The sequence below is a fragment of the Pleurodeles waltl genome, chromosome 3_1, assembly GCF_031143425.1.
Source record: "Pleurodeles waltl isolate 20211129_DDA chromosome 3_1, aPleWal1.hap1.20221129, whole genome shotgun sequence".
NCBI classification, from domain to species: Eukaryota; Metazoa; Chordata; class Amphibia; order Caudata; family Salamandridae; genus Pleurodeles; species Pleurodeles waltl.
Window position 1 is genome coordinate 351,630,870 of NC_090440.1, and position 18,254 is coordinate 351,649,123.

General features: G+C 46.0%; 1 protein-coding gene across 2 annotated transcripts in view; it reads right to left on the reverse strand.

Moving 5' to 3' along the window:
- SECISBP2L (SECIS binding protein 2 like) overlaps window positions 1-18,254 on the reverse strand; it is a 435,435-nt gene that overhangs the window by 182,889 nt on the left and 234,292 nt on the right. For both annotated transcript variants that reach the window (XM_069222506.1, XM_069222505.1), the window contains exon 13: window positions 13,027-13,159. In XM_069222506.1, coding sequence (XP_069078607.1) covers window positions 13,027-13,159 — 133 coding nt within the window. The remainder of the gene's footprint in view (window positions 1-13,026; window positions 13,160-18,254) is intronic.

Below are 18,254 nucleotides of genomic sequence, written 5' to 3' on the forward strand. Positions count from 1 at the left end.
GGACATATCTTGAATAACAACCCTGACCCCTTTTCCTGCTCTGGAACCAAATCCACTGTGCCTTTTGATAACAAGATATGAACATCCCGCTGCAAAAACAGTAGATGGTCTTCTGAACAAAACAAAGGACAGGGAGGGATGGGGGGGGGTGGGAACTCCTGAAAAGGAAGGGCATATCCTTTCCTCACAATATTTAAAACCCAGGAGTCTGATGTGGCTAACTCTCACTCGGGGAGAAAAAGACATAACCTTCCCCCTACAGGAGAAGTGTGACTCAAAATGGGTAGAACACTAGGGCTGCTTCCCTTGTTGTTGTCCCCCAGAAGAAGAGGATGATGCAGGGTGCTGCTGGGTGGCCCCTTTTGTCCGAACCCTCCCCTGCCCTCTGAAAAATCTAAATGGGAGGCTGGCAGGCTGTTGGACTGTGGACTCCCACGATAAACTGCTCCACGCCCAAACCCCCTGAACCTCCAAAAGGACCTCAAAGGGGTAGTAGTGGAAGCCTGCAGACCCAAAGACTTCGCTGTGGCCCTACAGTCCTTGAAGCGCTCTAAGGCAGAGTCAGCTTTGGCTCCAAACAGCTTTTCTCCTTCGAAAGGCAGGTCCAACAGAGTGGTCTGGACATCTGTAGAAAAGCCAAAAGACCTCAACCACACATGCCTCCTGGTAGCGATTGAGGTACCCATCGCCCTGGCCACTGAGTCTGTAGAATCCAGACCAGACTGGATAATCTGCTTAGCCGCAGCTTGAGCATCTGACAGGAGCTCACCGTACTGCCCCTGCATATCCTGCAGTAAGTCTGAAACTACAGCTTTAGCCGCGTCCATCAGGGCGGGTACATATCTCCCTAACACAGGTATCATTTGCCGCTTTCAGGGCCATACTGCAGGATGAAAAAGTCTTCTTAGCTGACTGCTCCATTCTCTTGGACTCTCTTTCTGAAGGAATAACAGGGAAGGAGCCTAGTGCAGAAAGTGCCGAATATGAGGCCTGGACTACTAAACTCTCTGGAGTCAGATGCTTTGATAAAAATCCCAGATCTCCCGGAGCCACCCTATACCGTCTTGCAACAGATCAGTTCACAGTTGGCGATGACAAAGGTTTCCTCCAAATCTCCAATATAGGCTCCGTAAGAGCATCATTAAATGTAAGCAATGGTTCTGCTGAAGCCGAAGAAGGATGCAGGACCTCAGTCAAAATGTTTGTTTTAACCTCAGCAGCTGGCAATGGAAGGTCCAAGAAATTTGCCACCTTCCTGACCCCAGAATGGAAAGAGGCCGCTTCCTCTGTAAACTCCCCTGGAGATTAAAGATCTCACTCCGGGGAAGTGTCCAGCCCACTGGCTGAATCCAGGCCCTGATAAAACCTCAAGAGCTCAGCAATCTCTAATTCCAACAGCGGTCTTTGGTACTCTTGTTCTTTTAAGAGCCTCAGTGCTCTTCTCCCTGACCTCAACCTGGCCTCCAATCTCGGCGTCGACACTGAGTTAGCTGACGTCGATGACACCGGCTTCAGGACCAATAGACGCGGACCAGGAGAAGGAGACACTACGATCCAATCCGGATCCATCTGGCACCGGAGCTGATCCCACTGGCGCCGTGGACACCTTAGGGTCCATCATCGGCGTTGACTGTGTATAAGGCGATATCCCTGGCGCCTCAGGCCTATATGGCAAAGTTATCGGCTCCGAACCGCCACCCTCAGCCGGATAAAAAGGCATGAACGTGGCGACTTATAAGGGGCCAGAGAGCCCAATGATAATGCCAAAGGACCCGTGGGACCAGCCGGTGCACCAGCAGGGGCCATAGCATTGAACATGTTGAACATGCCATTAAAAAATGCCACTGGATCCCCTCCCGGAGCAGGGAAGGCAGGATACCGCTGATCTTCCAGTGGCACTTGTGCCGGCTGGGCATCAGAATCCTGCACCCCAGGCAAAAAGAGAGAACCCTCTTAGGGTGCAACCACCTCCAGACCGATGGAGCCAGAGAAGCCTGAGGGCTTTGAGGCTGTCGAGTCACCATAGGACTAACCTCCCACATCGCCGTCTAGATGGATATCTGGATCGTGAACGACCTGTAGCCGAATGACGCAGAGAGTCCTGCCGGCACCGCTTCTCATGCTTCTTCGAAGAGGTATGTGAAGACGATCTGCGATTACTTCTGTGCCCCTTCTTCGCCTTAGCCAGAAAGTGTTTGGTTTCTCTCTCCTTCAGCACCTTAGGATTCATGCTTTGGCAAGACACACACTCCTCCACGTCATGCTCCGAACCTAGGCACCAAAGGCAGTCATCATGAGAGTCCGTAACCGACGTGCGACCCCGTACTCCTGTCAAGGTTTAAAACCCAACTTTTTAGGAGGAGACATTGTAACCAGAGACAAAAAGGACACCTTCGAAACAGTAACTAGAGAAAACGGTTAGCGTCGAAGGCACGGAAAAAAGGGAACTAATGTCAGCACGCCAGCGAGGACCTCTTATTGCCACAGTGACATCAGACGGAGTCGCGTGCAGAGCCATGCAATTGTGACGGGAAGAAGATTTGCCATTGAATGCTGGCGCATTGGGAGAATTCGTAAGGTGAGGAATCCACAGGTAGTTGTATCCATCAGAAAATAGCACTACCTATTAAAAACGCTAGACATAGCATTTAAAAAGACAGATGGATCTTTTGACTGAGATGGAAAACCCGTATACTCCTGCATAAGCTGGGCTTGACTCCAGATTTTTTATCTCCTGATCTCTCAGAGTAACAGGAGGGAATCATGCTGAACTAGTCGGCGACAACTAAATTTCTACCAAACACAGCGTGTGATACATCATGCAACTTTGACTGAGGAGGGGATAAGGTAGGACTAACCTTTTAAGTCAACCGGCGCCAAGACTTAGAAGCCAGAGACAAAGATCTTGGGCTGTCATATCGAAAGGAACGATGCCATGAGCCATGCCGCCGCTTCTTATGCGATGACCGGTGTGATGAGGACTCCTCCGGATGTCTCGATTTTCAACGACCATGCTTCTCCTTTTTAGCCTTTGACAGGAACAGTTTAGCTTCTCTTTCCTTCAAAGTCTTTGGGTTCATTCTCTGGCACAAAGAACATCCCTCAACGTCGTTGTCAGAACTGAGACACCAAAGGCAATCTTCGTGCGGGTCAGTGTTCGAAAGCCTGAAATTGCGACCTTCAGTGTTCTACTGCCATGTAGAGTTGACATTTAAAACTGTTTGCCAAGCCTTAAACTCCCCTTTTATTACTTATAAGTTACTTATAAGTCACCCCTAAGGTATGCCCTAGGTAGCCAATAGGGGAGGGTGTAGTGTAATTAAAAGGTAGGACATGCACTTTTAAGTCTTACATGCCCTGGTAGTGAAAAACTCCCAAATTCGTTTTTCACTACTGTGAAGCCTACCTTTCCCATAGGATAACATTGGGATTACTTACTACATTTAATAAACTAATTCCTAAATGAGAGGAGGTGGATCTATCATGTTTGGTACCTATGAGCTAGTAATGATTAACTCCTTAATGGTAAAGTTGAATTTATAATTACAAGTTTGAAAATGCCACTTTTAGAAAGTTGGCATTTTCCTGCCCACTGTGCCTGCTGCTTGTCTTAGGTCACAACGGAGTCCGACAGTTGGAACCTTGTGAATTCCTCCCAGACAGTCACACAATAGTGGCACTTATGGAGCCTGAATTACCCATTAACTGGATTAAATTAGGGATGGGAGGCAGAGCTAAGCACAGCCCCACTTACACCTGAAGAGGCTGTGCCCAGTCTTCTCACCATAGACCTAACAACCCCGTATTGTCACTGCAGCCAGCTTGGAGCAAGGACAGGGGAGGCCGGAAACTCCCAGAGCTTCAAATAATATTTCCAGAAACGTATCCCACCTTCTGGGAGCAGAGCACCAGGGGATAAAAATAGGTCTCCCAGACCCACTTCAGTTCACTACTAGGCATGCGGAAGGACTCTGAGGACTGTCTGCTGCTGTGACTGGCTGTGCACTCTGCAAGACTGCTGCTGTATTTGAAATGCCTGAAGCCTGCCTTGAAATGTCAGAGGTCAGCCCTGCTGTTGAGTCCTGCTACTTCACCTGCAACCAGGACTTCAGAAGTTACTCCAGGTGTGCTGGCCTCCTGTTCAGAGCCACAAGGACATAACAGGCTCCACCATCTTGAACCCAGACCAAGCATGAATGTGCCCTGAATCCTCAAGAGGTCTCCATACACTCCTGGGCCCTTGGTTTTGGTGCTCAAGTGACAAGATGTCCATGGTTGGTGATGTTATCATTTAAGCACTATTTTGAACCTTAAAAACTTTAAAAATGTATAACTCTGGTCTACTGATTGAATTCTTGTTGCTCTAGTGTCAATGCATTATTATGTACTCTTTTTCTAAATTGGTTTGAAATGTTTATTGTGTTGTGCTTCCACTGTATTACCGTTTGTGTGCTGCATAAACACTTTACACATTGCTGATGAGTTAAGCCAGACTGCTTTTTGTGCCAAGCTACACAGGGTTAACCACAGGATGATTTAGAGACTATTTGTGGTTCACCCTGCAAAGGATTATGGTTGTTGCTTGATCAGGGATCACACCGAGTCAACAAACAACCTAGTTTCTCACTGGAACCGTTCAAACTTAGGACAGGGTCCCTACAAGAAAATCATCTTCCTCAGAGGGGACCTGCATATCCACCTTCTGGAAAGTTTTCAACCATTGGATAACATTGTGATATCACATTGGTATCACCCAGGAAAGATGACATAACAGGGCAGTGGTTCAGATCTGGGTCTCCCACGGGGTCAATACCATAGTCGTCCCACAGTTCGCCTGGGGGCCCTGGCTCGTAGGTACCTCATAAGGGTCAGCAGGACTGACAGGGCTACTAGGACTATGAAAGAAATGTGGGGATCCCTTCAGTGAGTATGGAGCCAGTGGAGGTGGGAAAGGAGGTTGAGGAGGGGAATTTGAGACATGGGAGAGTATGGATGACCCTGTCCTAGGTGTGCTGCTACACGTTCCTCCTCAGATGTCAATCTCCTTTTTCGAGACAAAGTCTTAATAGGTTTCTGCAGAGGTAGCTTGGTCTAAATATTCCCAGTGTGGGGATGGATTTTAAAAAAAATGTCTCTTCTGCTTCATATCTAAATCCTACTGTAGTCAGTCATAGGAGGATTCGCTGCTCCGAACTATTGGGGAAGACTGTTAATTAAGTCTTTGACGCCCATGGTGGCTTCAGAGTCAAGGCTTGCAAACAATACTGGGGCTCAGTATCCATTAAGGGTCGATGCAAATGGACAGGTGCTTTGCTGGTTCCAAGGCCTTTTGTCAGTACTGACCAGAGCCCAAAGACACCAGACACTGTATTATGGCTGACACATGGTTCAAGGCCTGACACCCTTAGGGGCGGTGCTTTTCTTCTGTGTGAGGTGTCTTTGGAGGCTCAGCATGTTGTGTTGGCGCCAACCATAGTCATAAAACTACTGGAGATTTTTGGTTAGAGGGCCGGTGGCTGTGGAGCTCTTCGGTGCAGGTCGAAACTAGATGGTGGAAAAAAAACAATTTAATAGAGTCTGTGTTCATTCACATTCCCTACTAAGGGTGGAGTCAGTGCCTTCCACAACTCAAAAGCCCACCTTTGAAGAAAAACAACTTGCAAATGTCCAAGCCCAACATTAGATGGCAGGAGTAAGCAGAGCATGTGTATCAAAATCAACACACAATCTGAATGGTTAGGCATGTATGAATGGCGGGACTCTATTTGAGTTTAATTCTTCAGACTGCCCATCTGCTGCTGTGTATCTTGGAGCAACAGAACATTCCTCATACTGCACACATACAACATCCGAAATAACAAGGGGTGCCTATAAATGAGAGCTAGGCTTGTCAAATAATAATGAAGGTCAAGCACACAAAAGGCTTGCAATTTGTCACAGCACTGGCAATTACTCAGGGAAGCAATTCCACTCACTATGTGGTAGAGACTATCTAGCCGCAGATTCCTTACCTTAGAATTATCCCTAGACGTCACTTGACCCAGAAAGTTTTCATGAACAGTACTCCTACAACCCGGTAGGTGGTGCTCTTCGGCTCCACGTGACGCTGTCAATGCCTGAAGTTATGTGCACGATGCAGGTGTAAGCACCACCAACATGCTAACATCAATTTCTTTTCACAAATTTCCACACCAGGAGCAGGGAGCCACGAAGCAGGGAATAGCCCTGTATCTATAAATCCATTCACTGAGCAGGGGGAATGAGTGGGTGGGTAAAGAATCTGAAGCTAGATAGAGAGACTACCACATACGTTGAAGATAAGTAACTTGTTCAACTGATGGAGACCGTCCAGGCAGTAGTGCTCGGTGAACATGTGCAGCGAGGCCCACGTTCTGCTTTGCAGATGTCCAGTACCAGACCTCTGCACGCTGATGCAGTGGTCGCAGCCTTTGCTCTGGTGGAACGAGCACACAAACCCTTTTGGGATTGCATAAACACCAATGTGCAGTAGATCTTAATGCATGGTTACTTTCTGCGTGGTCTTTTTTTTCTTGGCTCTAACATATCTCACAAGGAATTGATCGTCCACTAGGAGTAGTTTTGTACATTCACAGTAGAACGACAATGCTCTTTTCGGGTCCGACTTGTGAAATCTCTCCTCTTCCTCAGAGGGATGAGGTGGCGAGTTAAAAGGCAGGCAAAGTGATGGACTGACCTATGTGGAATGGGGCGACTACCTTCGGCAAGAAGGATGCACAAATCCGAAGGACCAGTTTGTCTCATAAGAAATGGAGGCTGAGATGACAGCACCTGCAGTTCACTTACACTTCATGCATATCTACTTGCCACCGGAGAGGCCACCTTGATGGTGAGGAGCCTAAGAGGGCAGAGATGAAGCAGCTCAAAGAGATTACACAATAGAAAGGTAAGAACCAAGATAAGGTTCCAGTGAGGAATAACAAAGAGAGCTGGAGGTAATATGCTGCAGACCTTTAAGGAAACCTATTTACAATAGGGGACTTGAAGAGGGAAGGGTGATCTGGCAGCCGCAGGAAGGCAGAGGTGGCAGATAAATAACCCTTCACCATGCCCAATGTAGAGCCCTGCTGGGCCAGAGAAAAAATAAACAAAAGAACTTGGGAAAGGGGTGCAGGTGAAGATTCAACCTGTTTGGCCGTACACCACAGCACAAACGTACTCCAGCCGCCAGTGAAAACAGACTTTCTGAAGGGATGCAGAGCTGCCAAAATAACATTACAGACTACAGGCAGAAAGTCGAAAGCTGTCAACTCATAAAGGTGGAGCACTGATAGGTGGAGAACCATATTCTGCTGCTGTGACAGAAGATCCTTCCGAAGAGACAACTTGATTGGAGGACAGATGGACATGCTCAACAGTTTGGGATACCAGACTTTCCAAGCCCAGTTCGGAGCCACTAGGATGACTTGGGCCTGATCACTGCAGATCTTCTTGAGATCTCTGGGCAGGAGTGATATGGGCCCAAAGGCAGACAGGAGGCAGAAGTGCCACATGAGACGAAAGGCATCCCTCAGCAAGCACTGCCTTGGAAACGCCAATGCACAGAACTGCTGATACTGTGTGTTTTTGGCAGTGGCAAACCAATCTTATCAAGGCCCTTCCCACTGCTGAAGGAGACCTTGCATCATCTCCAGTTGGAGACATCGTTTGTGATCCGCTAGGTGAATTCGGCTGAGTTTGTCCACATTCAGAGCCCACCAGGTGTTGAACCACCAGGGAAATACCCTGATGCTCCAGCCCTATCCAGATGTGCAGGGCCTCTTGACAGAAAGCTCATGACCCCCACTGTAGTACCTCATGGCAATGGTGTTATCTGAACACCTTCACTAGCCTTCCCTTGGTGGAAGGTAGAAAGCTTTTCAATGCCAAAGGGATAACACAGAGCGCCAAAAGGTTGATGTGGAGTCCCGATTCCGCTGGAAACCAGAGCCCTCTGATCTCCACTTCTCCCAGATGGCCGCCCCATCCCAGGAGTAATGCAACGGTCACTACTGTCAGAGCTAGTTGAGAATAGGAGCTAAGTCTGCTGCTGACCTAATCGTGGTCTGTCAGCCACCACTGAAGAGCTTTTGAGTGCTCGCTGAGATTTGGACCACGTCAGAGAAATCTAGCTGATGCTTCGCCCACTGGAACTTCAGGTCCCACTGCAGAGCCCACATATGCCAATGGGCTTGCATCACAAGCAGAAGAATGCAGAAGGCCATGAGGCCAGGCAGCCTCAGATTCAGTCTCATCGAAACCCAGGACTGAGATGAAATATCGGTATTGTAGCCTGAATATACTGAACTCACTGTTAGGGAGGATAAACCCAAAACTGCACAGTGTCGAGAACAGCCCCAATGAAAGGGAGCATCTGAGAAGGGAGTCAGGTGGGACTTCATCATGTTTATAGTTAACCCCAGCGAGTGCAGGAGGGGCACCGTAGACTGGAGGTTGATACCACCGCTTGAGGTACACTCAACTTCAACAGCCAGTCGTCGAGATATGAGAAGACTGGCACCCCTGATCTCCGCAGATGAGCTGTCACCATCGTCATCACCATGGTGAACACCTGAGGGCACTGGTAAGGACAATGGGGAGCACAGCAAACTGAAAACTGTGAACTTCAGTCAACATCTGTGGGCAGGCAGGACGGAAATGTGGAAGTATGCATCCTGCAAGTCCAACTCTACCATCCAGTCTCACAGGTCCAGGGATGACCGGACTTGAGCAAGCATGAGCATTCTGAATTTCTCCTTTTTCTGAAAGAGATTGAGAGTGCAAGTATAGGTAAGATGAAGGCCTCTGTCCTTTTGTCTCCCTTGGCCAAGAGCATTGCCACTTCCTGACAAAGTAAAGAGATGTGGTCCTCCTCCAGCCTGTGGCAAGTAGGTGGCATGGGTGGAGTAGTAGTCACAAAGGGGAGAGACAAACTGGAGAAAACAGCGGTCAGGTGTTATTGAACTCCAGTAGAGCACGTGATGGCATATCCTGCCTTCCACTGGATGCCATGATGGCTGGAGGCTGTGGCTGCCAGTGGAGTGGGTGGTTCACTGGCCCGATCTCTGGCTACCTGACCCACGAGGTCTGTGGGTACTGCATCTTCCACCATTCGGGGGGTTGAGAAGACTGAGTAGGTAGCAGCTGGAAGCACTTTCCATGGCCATGAAAGGAGTGAAAGGCGGACTGGTTTTGGCAAGGGGCCATGAAAAGTCACAAGCACCTGGCCATAACCCTGCTGTCCATGAAAAGCGGCCAGCGGGTTGGGGTCCAAAAGGAGGTTGGTACTCCAAACAATAAGATATCTTTTCTTAGTTGAGCTTTAGGCTGTACTTGTCCATCCAGGAGTTAACAGCCTGCATCGATCACAAAAACTGGACATTGCCCTTGACATCATTAGCTAGGGAGATGCCGATCTGGGTATCGTCTGGGTACGATGTCAGGAAAAACCAAAGGTTTTTATCAGGTCAACCAGTGGGGTGACATAAATGTTAAAAAAGGTTGGGCTGAGTGAGGAACTCTGTTGGACCCCACATGGAAGAGAGAAGCAGTGTGAGGTAAAATCGTCCAGGCAGACAGACTGCTCGCAGCCCAAGAGGAAGAATTTCATTAGTGCTCAGGATGAACCAATGATCTCAGTATTTGCTAGGCAATTCAGCAGAAGCCCACAATTCACAGTATCAAAGGCCGCAGAGAGATCGAGCAGAATAAGGGCTGCCCCTTTGCTCCGGTCAACCGCCAACCTAATCTCTTTGGTAGTATTGACAAGTGCCATCTCCGTGCTGTGGCCTCTCCAGAAGCCAAATTGAGTAGAGTCTAGAAGGTTTTTACAATGAATGTACTCAACAAGCTGAAGGTTCATGATGTTTTCCGCTACTTTAGCTGGCAGACCTAGGCTAGAGATGGGGCAATAGTTGTTTGGATCTAGACTATCTTTTTTTTTTTTTTTTTTAGGAGTGGGAATACTGAGGCTTTCTTCCATAGGGATGCAAAAGTGCCAGACTTGGGCATAAGATGAAAGATGGCTGTGAGCATTAAGGCAACAGCCTCTGCTGCTAATTTAGCCACCCTCGGAGGGTACAGCTCCGGAAGGGAACCTGAGGTGGTGGAGCAGAGTATTCTGAGGACATCCTCCAAAGAGGGAGAGGCGAACTCACTGAAAGTCTTCTGCTCTGGAGATAATGGCAAGGAGGATGAGGCACAGAGAGAGCGTCTACAGAGGAGAACCTGATATACACTGCTTCCACTTTTTGCAGAAAAAATGTTGGCCAGTGTGTTGCAGAAGAATTGGCTGGTGTCAATATGTGTTTTGGTATTCATACCCAGCTTAGTGATTGTGTTAAACAATTCTTTAGATTAATTTTTAGCTTCTTATATCTTTTTAGTAAAATGGGTCTTTTTCTGCAATAAGAGTTTTGTATTTAGATAAACAAAGCTTGTGTTTAGCCTTTTCTGTGACATTATAAACAGCTCTACATTTCCTCTACTGTCTCCTACAGCGTTGTTTAAAGGCCCTGAGCTCAGCAGTGACGCATGGGGCCGAAACGTTAGAATGTTTCACGTCATTTGTTCTATTCATAGGCAACCCTTTGCAGGGCTTGGACCAGGCCCAGAGTGTGAGGGTTCTGTTAACGAGGAGAAGTGGTTTGGATGGGGTCACTTCTGGCTGAAGCACCTCCATCAAGACATTCTTCTTGACTGTCACAGAGGGCGGCTAGAGGTCCAGGACCTCAGCCGTCCTCCCTACCACCATAGCAAATGAGACTTCTTCCTCTGTCGCCACACTAGGAGGAGAAACCAAGCCAGTATCTAGGGAGGTGTCCAGACCACTGGCATCCGCCAGATCCTCATACCAGGTGTCCTCAGTGACATATAGGGGCTGGTATTCACCGGGGTACATTGGCCCCTCCCAATCATCCCCAAGTCCTAGCCCAAAGGAATAGGGCACAGGAGCAGACCTGAAAGGAACGCCTCCCTTCGGGGCCAGACAACACCCATCCAGCCCATTTCAGAGTCTGGGAAGTGTATGGAAACCGCACCATTGGAAATGTCAGCAATGGAGCTGGTCCTGCAGAAGGTCAGATTGGCTCGACCAGCGTCAATCCACATGAGTCTGCCAGCAGAACACCCGCAGGGGCCCCTCGGTACCAGAGGGCAAGCCTAAGGGGAGGGACCACTCAAATAAGAGGGTCATGGCCTCAAAACTCCCAGGGTTGGGAAGGGTCACTTTGGCTACGGAAAATTCAGTGAGGGAAGGCGGTGGCCCTGGCGCACAGTCAACCGCAGAGCCAGGTTTTGAATGCAAACAAACGTTCCTTCAGCTCATGGATGACTTAGACGGAGAGGGCAAAGTTGAAGACCTCTTCAACTTCTTGTCATGCATGAGGACTTACCCGAATGCTGGGACGACTTCGACAACGAGCACTTGGAATGGCTATGCAACCGATTCTGGGAGCTTCCTCTCAACCGGGATCAGGACCATCACGTGTTAAGGAGCAAGGAGCTTATGGACAGCTCGCTCAAGGCCTTGGGGTGTGTGGCGAGACAATCGATACAGGACTTGCCATCATGGTCATGCTCAAGGCACCAAAGGCAGACTAGGTGTTGATCTGTCACCGACATTTGCCGGTGACTGGCACCACAGGGCTTGAACCTGTCTTCCTTGTGGCCATTCCTATCACACCAGGAGACAATGTCTCAAAAGACTTCAACAAAACGGTTGGGAACAAAATAAAGGTCAGACAAAAAGGGCGTGGGGGTAGCTCTTCTCTGGATCTGTGCTGACTGGCACAAAAAGAAATTAACTGACTTCAATGCATTAGGGTGGCATCTATCTAGGCACAGGACACATACCTTTCAGCGCGGATGACATTGATGACACCATGCAGAGCTGAATAACACCACCTTCTGGCACACAGGGGTACTGCTCACAAAACATTTCCAGATCAAGTCTGATGCCTGGGGATAATTATAACATAAGGAATCTGTGGCTAGAAGTCTATATCAGATGTTCTTTTGCCCACCATTCCACCCCAATTTGAACCCAGCACTTGATGACCTGGGTGGCAGTACATTCTAGACTGCACCTAATACAGCCAGATGAATTTGCATATGGCTGGGTCCAAACTGAGGTAACATGGTGGGCAAAAGAACAAAGGGGAGAATGGCTTTCCCCTAGCATTTGTCAGTAGTTAGACAAATTGCAACCATTCCTCCCATCTCCTTTAGTGTGTATGATGTACTGTCCTAAGTGGCAAATGTATGCCCAGAAATGGGTCCTGTGCTCACTGTGACACTGGAGCTAAGCTACATCCAACTGAATAGCCCAAATCAGGGCAAAACCAGTCTTGAATTGCTAGTGTAACGGTTCAGGGAGGGCCTGCCCTGGCAGTTCAGGATGGACTGTTCCTACTGGAGCAGGGTCAAGACTGATTTATCTATGGGTGGGTCCAAACAGATGGCATGGTGGACAAAAGAATGATGGGCTGGAATGCTACCCCGAAAAGTAGCCAGTGGTTACACAAATTGCAAGCAATCTTAGCAGCAATGCTCCACAATACAGATTACTTTAGTATACCAATTATCAACGCTAAACGTGTAACTGCTTAAAACTCAAGTAAACGGACCCAAATGTGACAGACTTTTCAATCAAGTAATGGCTAAAGAGGGCAGACCCAAAAAAAGGGAGCTCAGTCTAATGTCCACTCTGTGCATTGTTCTCAAAAGGTCTTTGGCTTCACCAGACATAAAAATGGGGTGATTAGGTCAAGGCTGAAACCTTTCAATTTCAGGTGGACTGGTGCATTAAAGAGGAAAGAGTGGGAGGGGAATTCAGATATTAGAATGGCATGGTAAACTAGACTCGGCAAAGAGAAACCAGATGCTACTTTGTTTACTGCTTGCAGCCTGGTCCCACTGTATAGCAATAAATCAAAGAGATAAAAACACGTAATTAAAATACTTTTGAAGAGGCAGCATGGATCCAAATACCATACTTTAATTACTGACCTTCTTGAGATGCTAGTTCCTCAGATTGATCATCAGGAAAATTTAAGGGTGCATCTTTCTGTTCCTCAGATCCAACAAGAGACTGATCAGTAGGTAAACGTCCTTTCTTTTCCTCTCTCTCTTTCAAAATAATCTAAAAATAAAATACTATGTTAATGGTCAAAAATGGTTATTGTGATTGAATACCAGATAGGCCTTTTAACAATTCATTTTTAAAGATCGGCATAAAAAAATAAAAATGAAGATTAACAATGATAACATCATTTGAATTAAAACCAAGATTAATCTAGAGGGCAGTTATAATATTTATAATAAGAAAGGTTAAATTCACATTCAGTAGGCCAAACTCCCCGCGCGGCAGTGGTGGTAGGATTAACGTGTACTAATGAAAATTAGCTTATGAAAACGAAAAAAAAGAAATTCCTATGCATGGTCATTGACTCCATTGTTAAGATTGTTTTCCTGCAAAAAGGTGTAGGAAGGAGTGATAGAGTATAATAATATAAATGTTGCATAGAAATAGTAAATAAGAATAGATGTCCATGCAAATGTAAATGTATCTACATATGTACAATAGAGGAAAAAAACTGCAACGACTACAGGCTTCCTGGGAGGAGGGAGGGGGCACGTGAATCTGCAGCACTAAATGCTACAAACAGATGTACACTGGGTAAGTGACATTTTCCGTTTGATGGCATGTGTAGCTGCAAATACACATGCTATGCATAGACTACAAAGCAGTTATTCTCCCCAAAATTGCAGTGGCTAGCCTGTAGGAGTTGGAGTTGTTTCAAATAGTGCTCCTAAGACAGCTTGACCAACATTGGCCTATTGCTTTGAAAATACATCCACACAATGTTTTGTAAATTTATTAGTAGACCATGTGGCAGCCTTACATATGTCTGCCATTGGTATGTTTCCTACAGATGCCATAGATGCACCTTTCTTTCTAGTGGAAGGGGCTTTAGGTGTGATTAAAAGTTGTCTTTTTGCCTTAATGTATCATGTTTGTACACATTAAACAATCCATCTTGTTAACCCTTGCTTAGAGATAGGATTCCCTTTATGTGGTTGTTGAAAGGCAACGAAAAGCTGTTTTGTTTTTCTGAAATCTTTGGATCTATCTACACAGTACATTAGAGCTCTTTTAACGTCAAGAGTATGAAGGGCTCTTTCTGCAATTGAGTCTGGCTGTGGAAAGAAGACTGGCAATTCCACTGTTTGGTTTATGTGAAAGTGATACCACTTTTGGCAGAAATTTGGGATTTGTTCCAAGTACAACTTTATGTTTGTGTACTTGGAAAAAAGGTTCTTCAAGAGTGAATGCTTGTATTTCACTAACTCTTCGCAATGAAGTAATGGCTACTAGTAAGGCAACTTTCCGTGTTAAGAATTGAATCTCACAAGAATGCATGAGTTCAAAAGGTGGGCCCATGAGTCTGGGGAGTACAATATTTAGATTCCAAGGAGGAACAGGTGGTGTTCTAGGGGGAATAATATGTTTTAATCCTTCCATGAAGGCTTTAATAACTAAAACTCTGAAGGGAGAGGTATATTGGTTAGTCTGCAAGTATGTTGATATTGCAGTAAGATGGATTTTAATTGATGAGAAAGCTAGATTTGATTTCTGCAAATGAAGTAGATAGCATACAATATCTTGTATTGATGCTGTAAGTGGATCAGTATTTTTAGAGTGACAGTAGTAAACAAATCTTAGCCATTTTTTTTTAGCATAGCATTGTCTAGTTGGAGGTTTACGTGCTTGTTTGAGAAGTTTCATGCATTCTAATGGAAGTTTTAAGTATCCAAATTCTTTGACTTCAGGAGCCGAACCGCTACGTTGAGAGTACTGGGATTTGGATGTCTGACTTGTCCGTTGTTTTGTGATAACAAATCCAGTCTGTCTGGAAGTTTGGAGTGAGGTACTACTGACAGGTCTAGGAGTATCATGGTGAGAGAAGTCCGACGTAGTTTGTTGACCAGAAAAGGAAGTAGTGGGAAAGGGGGAAAAAGTATAAGCAAATATCCCTGACCAGTTGATCCATAGATCATTGCCCTTGGATAGAGAATGTGGGTGTCTGGATGCGAAGTTTTGGCATTTTGCATTTGCTTGATGCGAATAGTTCTATTTCTGGTGTGCCCCACTTTTGAAAGTACTGTTGAAGTACCTAAAAGTGACTCTCCCATTCGTGTGTCTGTTGGTGCGTCCTGCTTAGAAGATCCGCTAGCTGATTGTGTATACCTGGAATGTATTCTGCTAATAGATGAATGAGATTGTGAATTGCCCATTTCCATATTGTTTGGGCTAGAAGGGACAGTTGAGATGAATGTGTCCCGCCTTGTTTCTTCAGGTAATACATGGTTGTCATATTGTCTGTTTTTATCAGAACACTCTTGTGTTTGAGAAGGTGTTGAAACGCTTTTAGGGCAAGGAACACAGCTAATAATTCTAAATGGTTTATGTGAAAATGTTGCTGTTTTAAATCCCATTCCCCTTCGACAGTAAGGTTGTTGAGATGAGTTCCCCAACCTATCACTGATGCATCTGATATTGTGGTCTGAGGCACAGGGTCCTGAAATGACCGCCCCTTCATTAAATTGTTGAGATTCTACCACTGAAGGGACTTGTGCGTTTGGCAGTCCAACAACACTAGTTCTTGCAATTGGTCCTGTGCTTGAGACCATTGCTGTGAGAGGCACTGTTGTAGTGTCCTCATGTTTAGTCTTGCATGAGGTACTATTGCTATGCAGGATCCCATCATTCCTAATAGTTTCATGATAAATCTTACAGTGTATTGTGGATTTGGCTGCATTTGTGGTATGATATTTTGGAAAGCTTGTATCCTTTGTGCATTTGGCTAGGCTAAGACTCTCTGCGTATTTAACATAGCACCTAGGTAAGGGTGCACCTGTGCTGGCTGAAGATGGGAGTTTTGGTAGTTGAGTGTGAACCCTAGTGTATGTAGGGTCTCTATTACATATTGAGTGTGTTGTTGGCATTGTATAAAATTGCTTGATTATATTAGCCAATCTTCTAGATGTGGAAAGACATGTATGTGTTGCCTTCTTAGGTAGGCTGCCACTACTGCTAGACATTTTGTGAATACCCTTGGAACTGTTATGCCAAATGGTAGAACTTTGAGCTGATAATGTTTTTCTGCTATCACAGTTCTTAGATATTTTCTGTGAGCTGGATGGATGGGTATATGGAAATACAAATCTTTGAGGTCTAATGCAGTCATGTAATCTTGTTTTTGTAGTAGTGGAATGACATCCTGAAAAGTTACCATGTGAAAGTGGTTCTGACAGGATATATATATTTAGGGATCAGAGGTCTAGGATAGGCATGAGAGTGCCATCTTTTTTAGGAATGAGTAAGTATAGTGAGTATACTCCTGTTCCTTGTTGAGAATGTGGGACCAATTCTATAGCTTGTTTTAGTAGTAGTGATTGTACTTTTTGCTGTAATAGAACATTGTGTTCTGGAGACAGCTTGTGGTAGCGTGGAGGAATGTTTGGAGGGGTAGAAATCAATTCTAGGCAATAGCCATTACGGATAATTGACAATACCCAATGGTCTGTGGTGATGTTTTGCCAATGGGAGTGGAATTGCTGCAGTCTTCCCTCCACAGGAGATGTGTGGGGTTGAGGGATGGCAAATAAGTCACTGTTTAGATGGGGTAGTGGCTTGCTTTCAAGTTTGGAACATGTGTCTGGTTCTAAAGTATTGGCCTCTGTAAGACCCTCTAAATCCCCCTCTGGCACTACTGTTGTTGCTCTTGCTTTGTCTGGGAGGTAGAAGCCTCAGTGGATAGTGGCTTGAATCCTCGTCTGAATTGTTGTCTAAAAAAGGAGCCTCTATATAAGGTGTTGTTTATAATGCTCCCATTGCTTTGGCAGTGTCTCAGTCTTTCCTCAGTTTTTCAATGGCCGTATGATGCTTTTTATTAAAAGGCATGTTGAGCACTGCCTGCTGGATTTCTGATTTAAAACCAGAGGAACATAGCCATGCATGTCTACATATAGTGATGGCAGTATTGACACTTATAGCTGCTGTATCTGTAGCATCAAGGGCAGACCATATTTGATTATTGCTTATAGGCTGACCCTCCTCCACAATTTACTGTGCCCTTTTTTGGTGTTCCTTTGGGAGGTGCTAAAGTAGTTCCTTCATCTCATCCCAGTGGGCTCTATCGTACCTTGCTAGCAAGGCTTGAGAGTTTGCAATTCGCCACTGGTTGCCACCTGGGTGGCTACCCTCTTGCCAGCAGCATTAAATTTCCTACTCTCCTTGTCAGGGGGAGGAGCATCCACGATGACTGGCTATTAGCCCTTTTTCTAGCCGCACATACTACCACTGAGTCTGGAGAAACTAGTGGGTAATATAGTCAGGGTCTGTAGGAACAGGTTTATACTTTATCAATGCGTGGAGCTATTACTCTAGCTTTGACTGGCTCACTAAATATTTGATCTGCATGTTTAACCATGCCAGGTAGCATAGGAAGGCATTGGTATTTTGAGTGTGTGGAGGATAGAGTGTTAAACAGAAAATCCTCTTCTAGGGGCTCAGTGTGCATAAGCACCCCATGGTATGCTGCTGCCCTGGAAAAAACCTGCGTGTATGCAGTAGTGTCTTCTGGTGGAGAAGGCTTAGAAGGGTATAAATCTGGGTCGTATACATAAAGGATCAACTGTATCACCATCTGAATACTGAGATTGAGTTGGTAAAGGCAAAGGTGGTGGGGAAAAGAAAAGTTGTGGTGAATGAGGGGGAGAAGTATGGACAGGTATTGGCTTCTCCTTCTGTTTATAAATTTTTGCTGGCGGTGGAGCAGTGTCTAATTGTTCTTGAAAGGCCAGCTTCCTTTTGATTTGTAGAGGAGGTGCAGTAATTATTCTGCCAGTCTCTTTATGGATGTGAATCCTTGATTGTCTTTCATCCATAACCTCAATGATGGGTTGAATCTCAGTGTCCTCATCAGAAGGTCTATAAGACTGTTCATGCAGTGATTTTGAGCTCTGTTTAAGATGGCTCCAAAGTCCTTGCTCTTCTGAATAAGAAGATTTTTTCGGCTCCGAAGATGATAGTTTTTCGGTCCCAAAATGCAGCTGGTTGTTTCAGCTCCAAAGCAGGGCGTTGAGGCTTCCACTGCAAGGAGTGAGGACGCTTGCTCGAGTCCAAAGCAGAACTCTTAATGGATTTACTCGACTCAGGTACTGACGGAGTG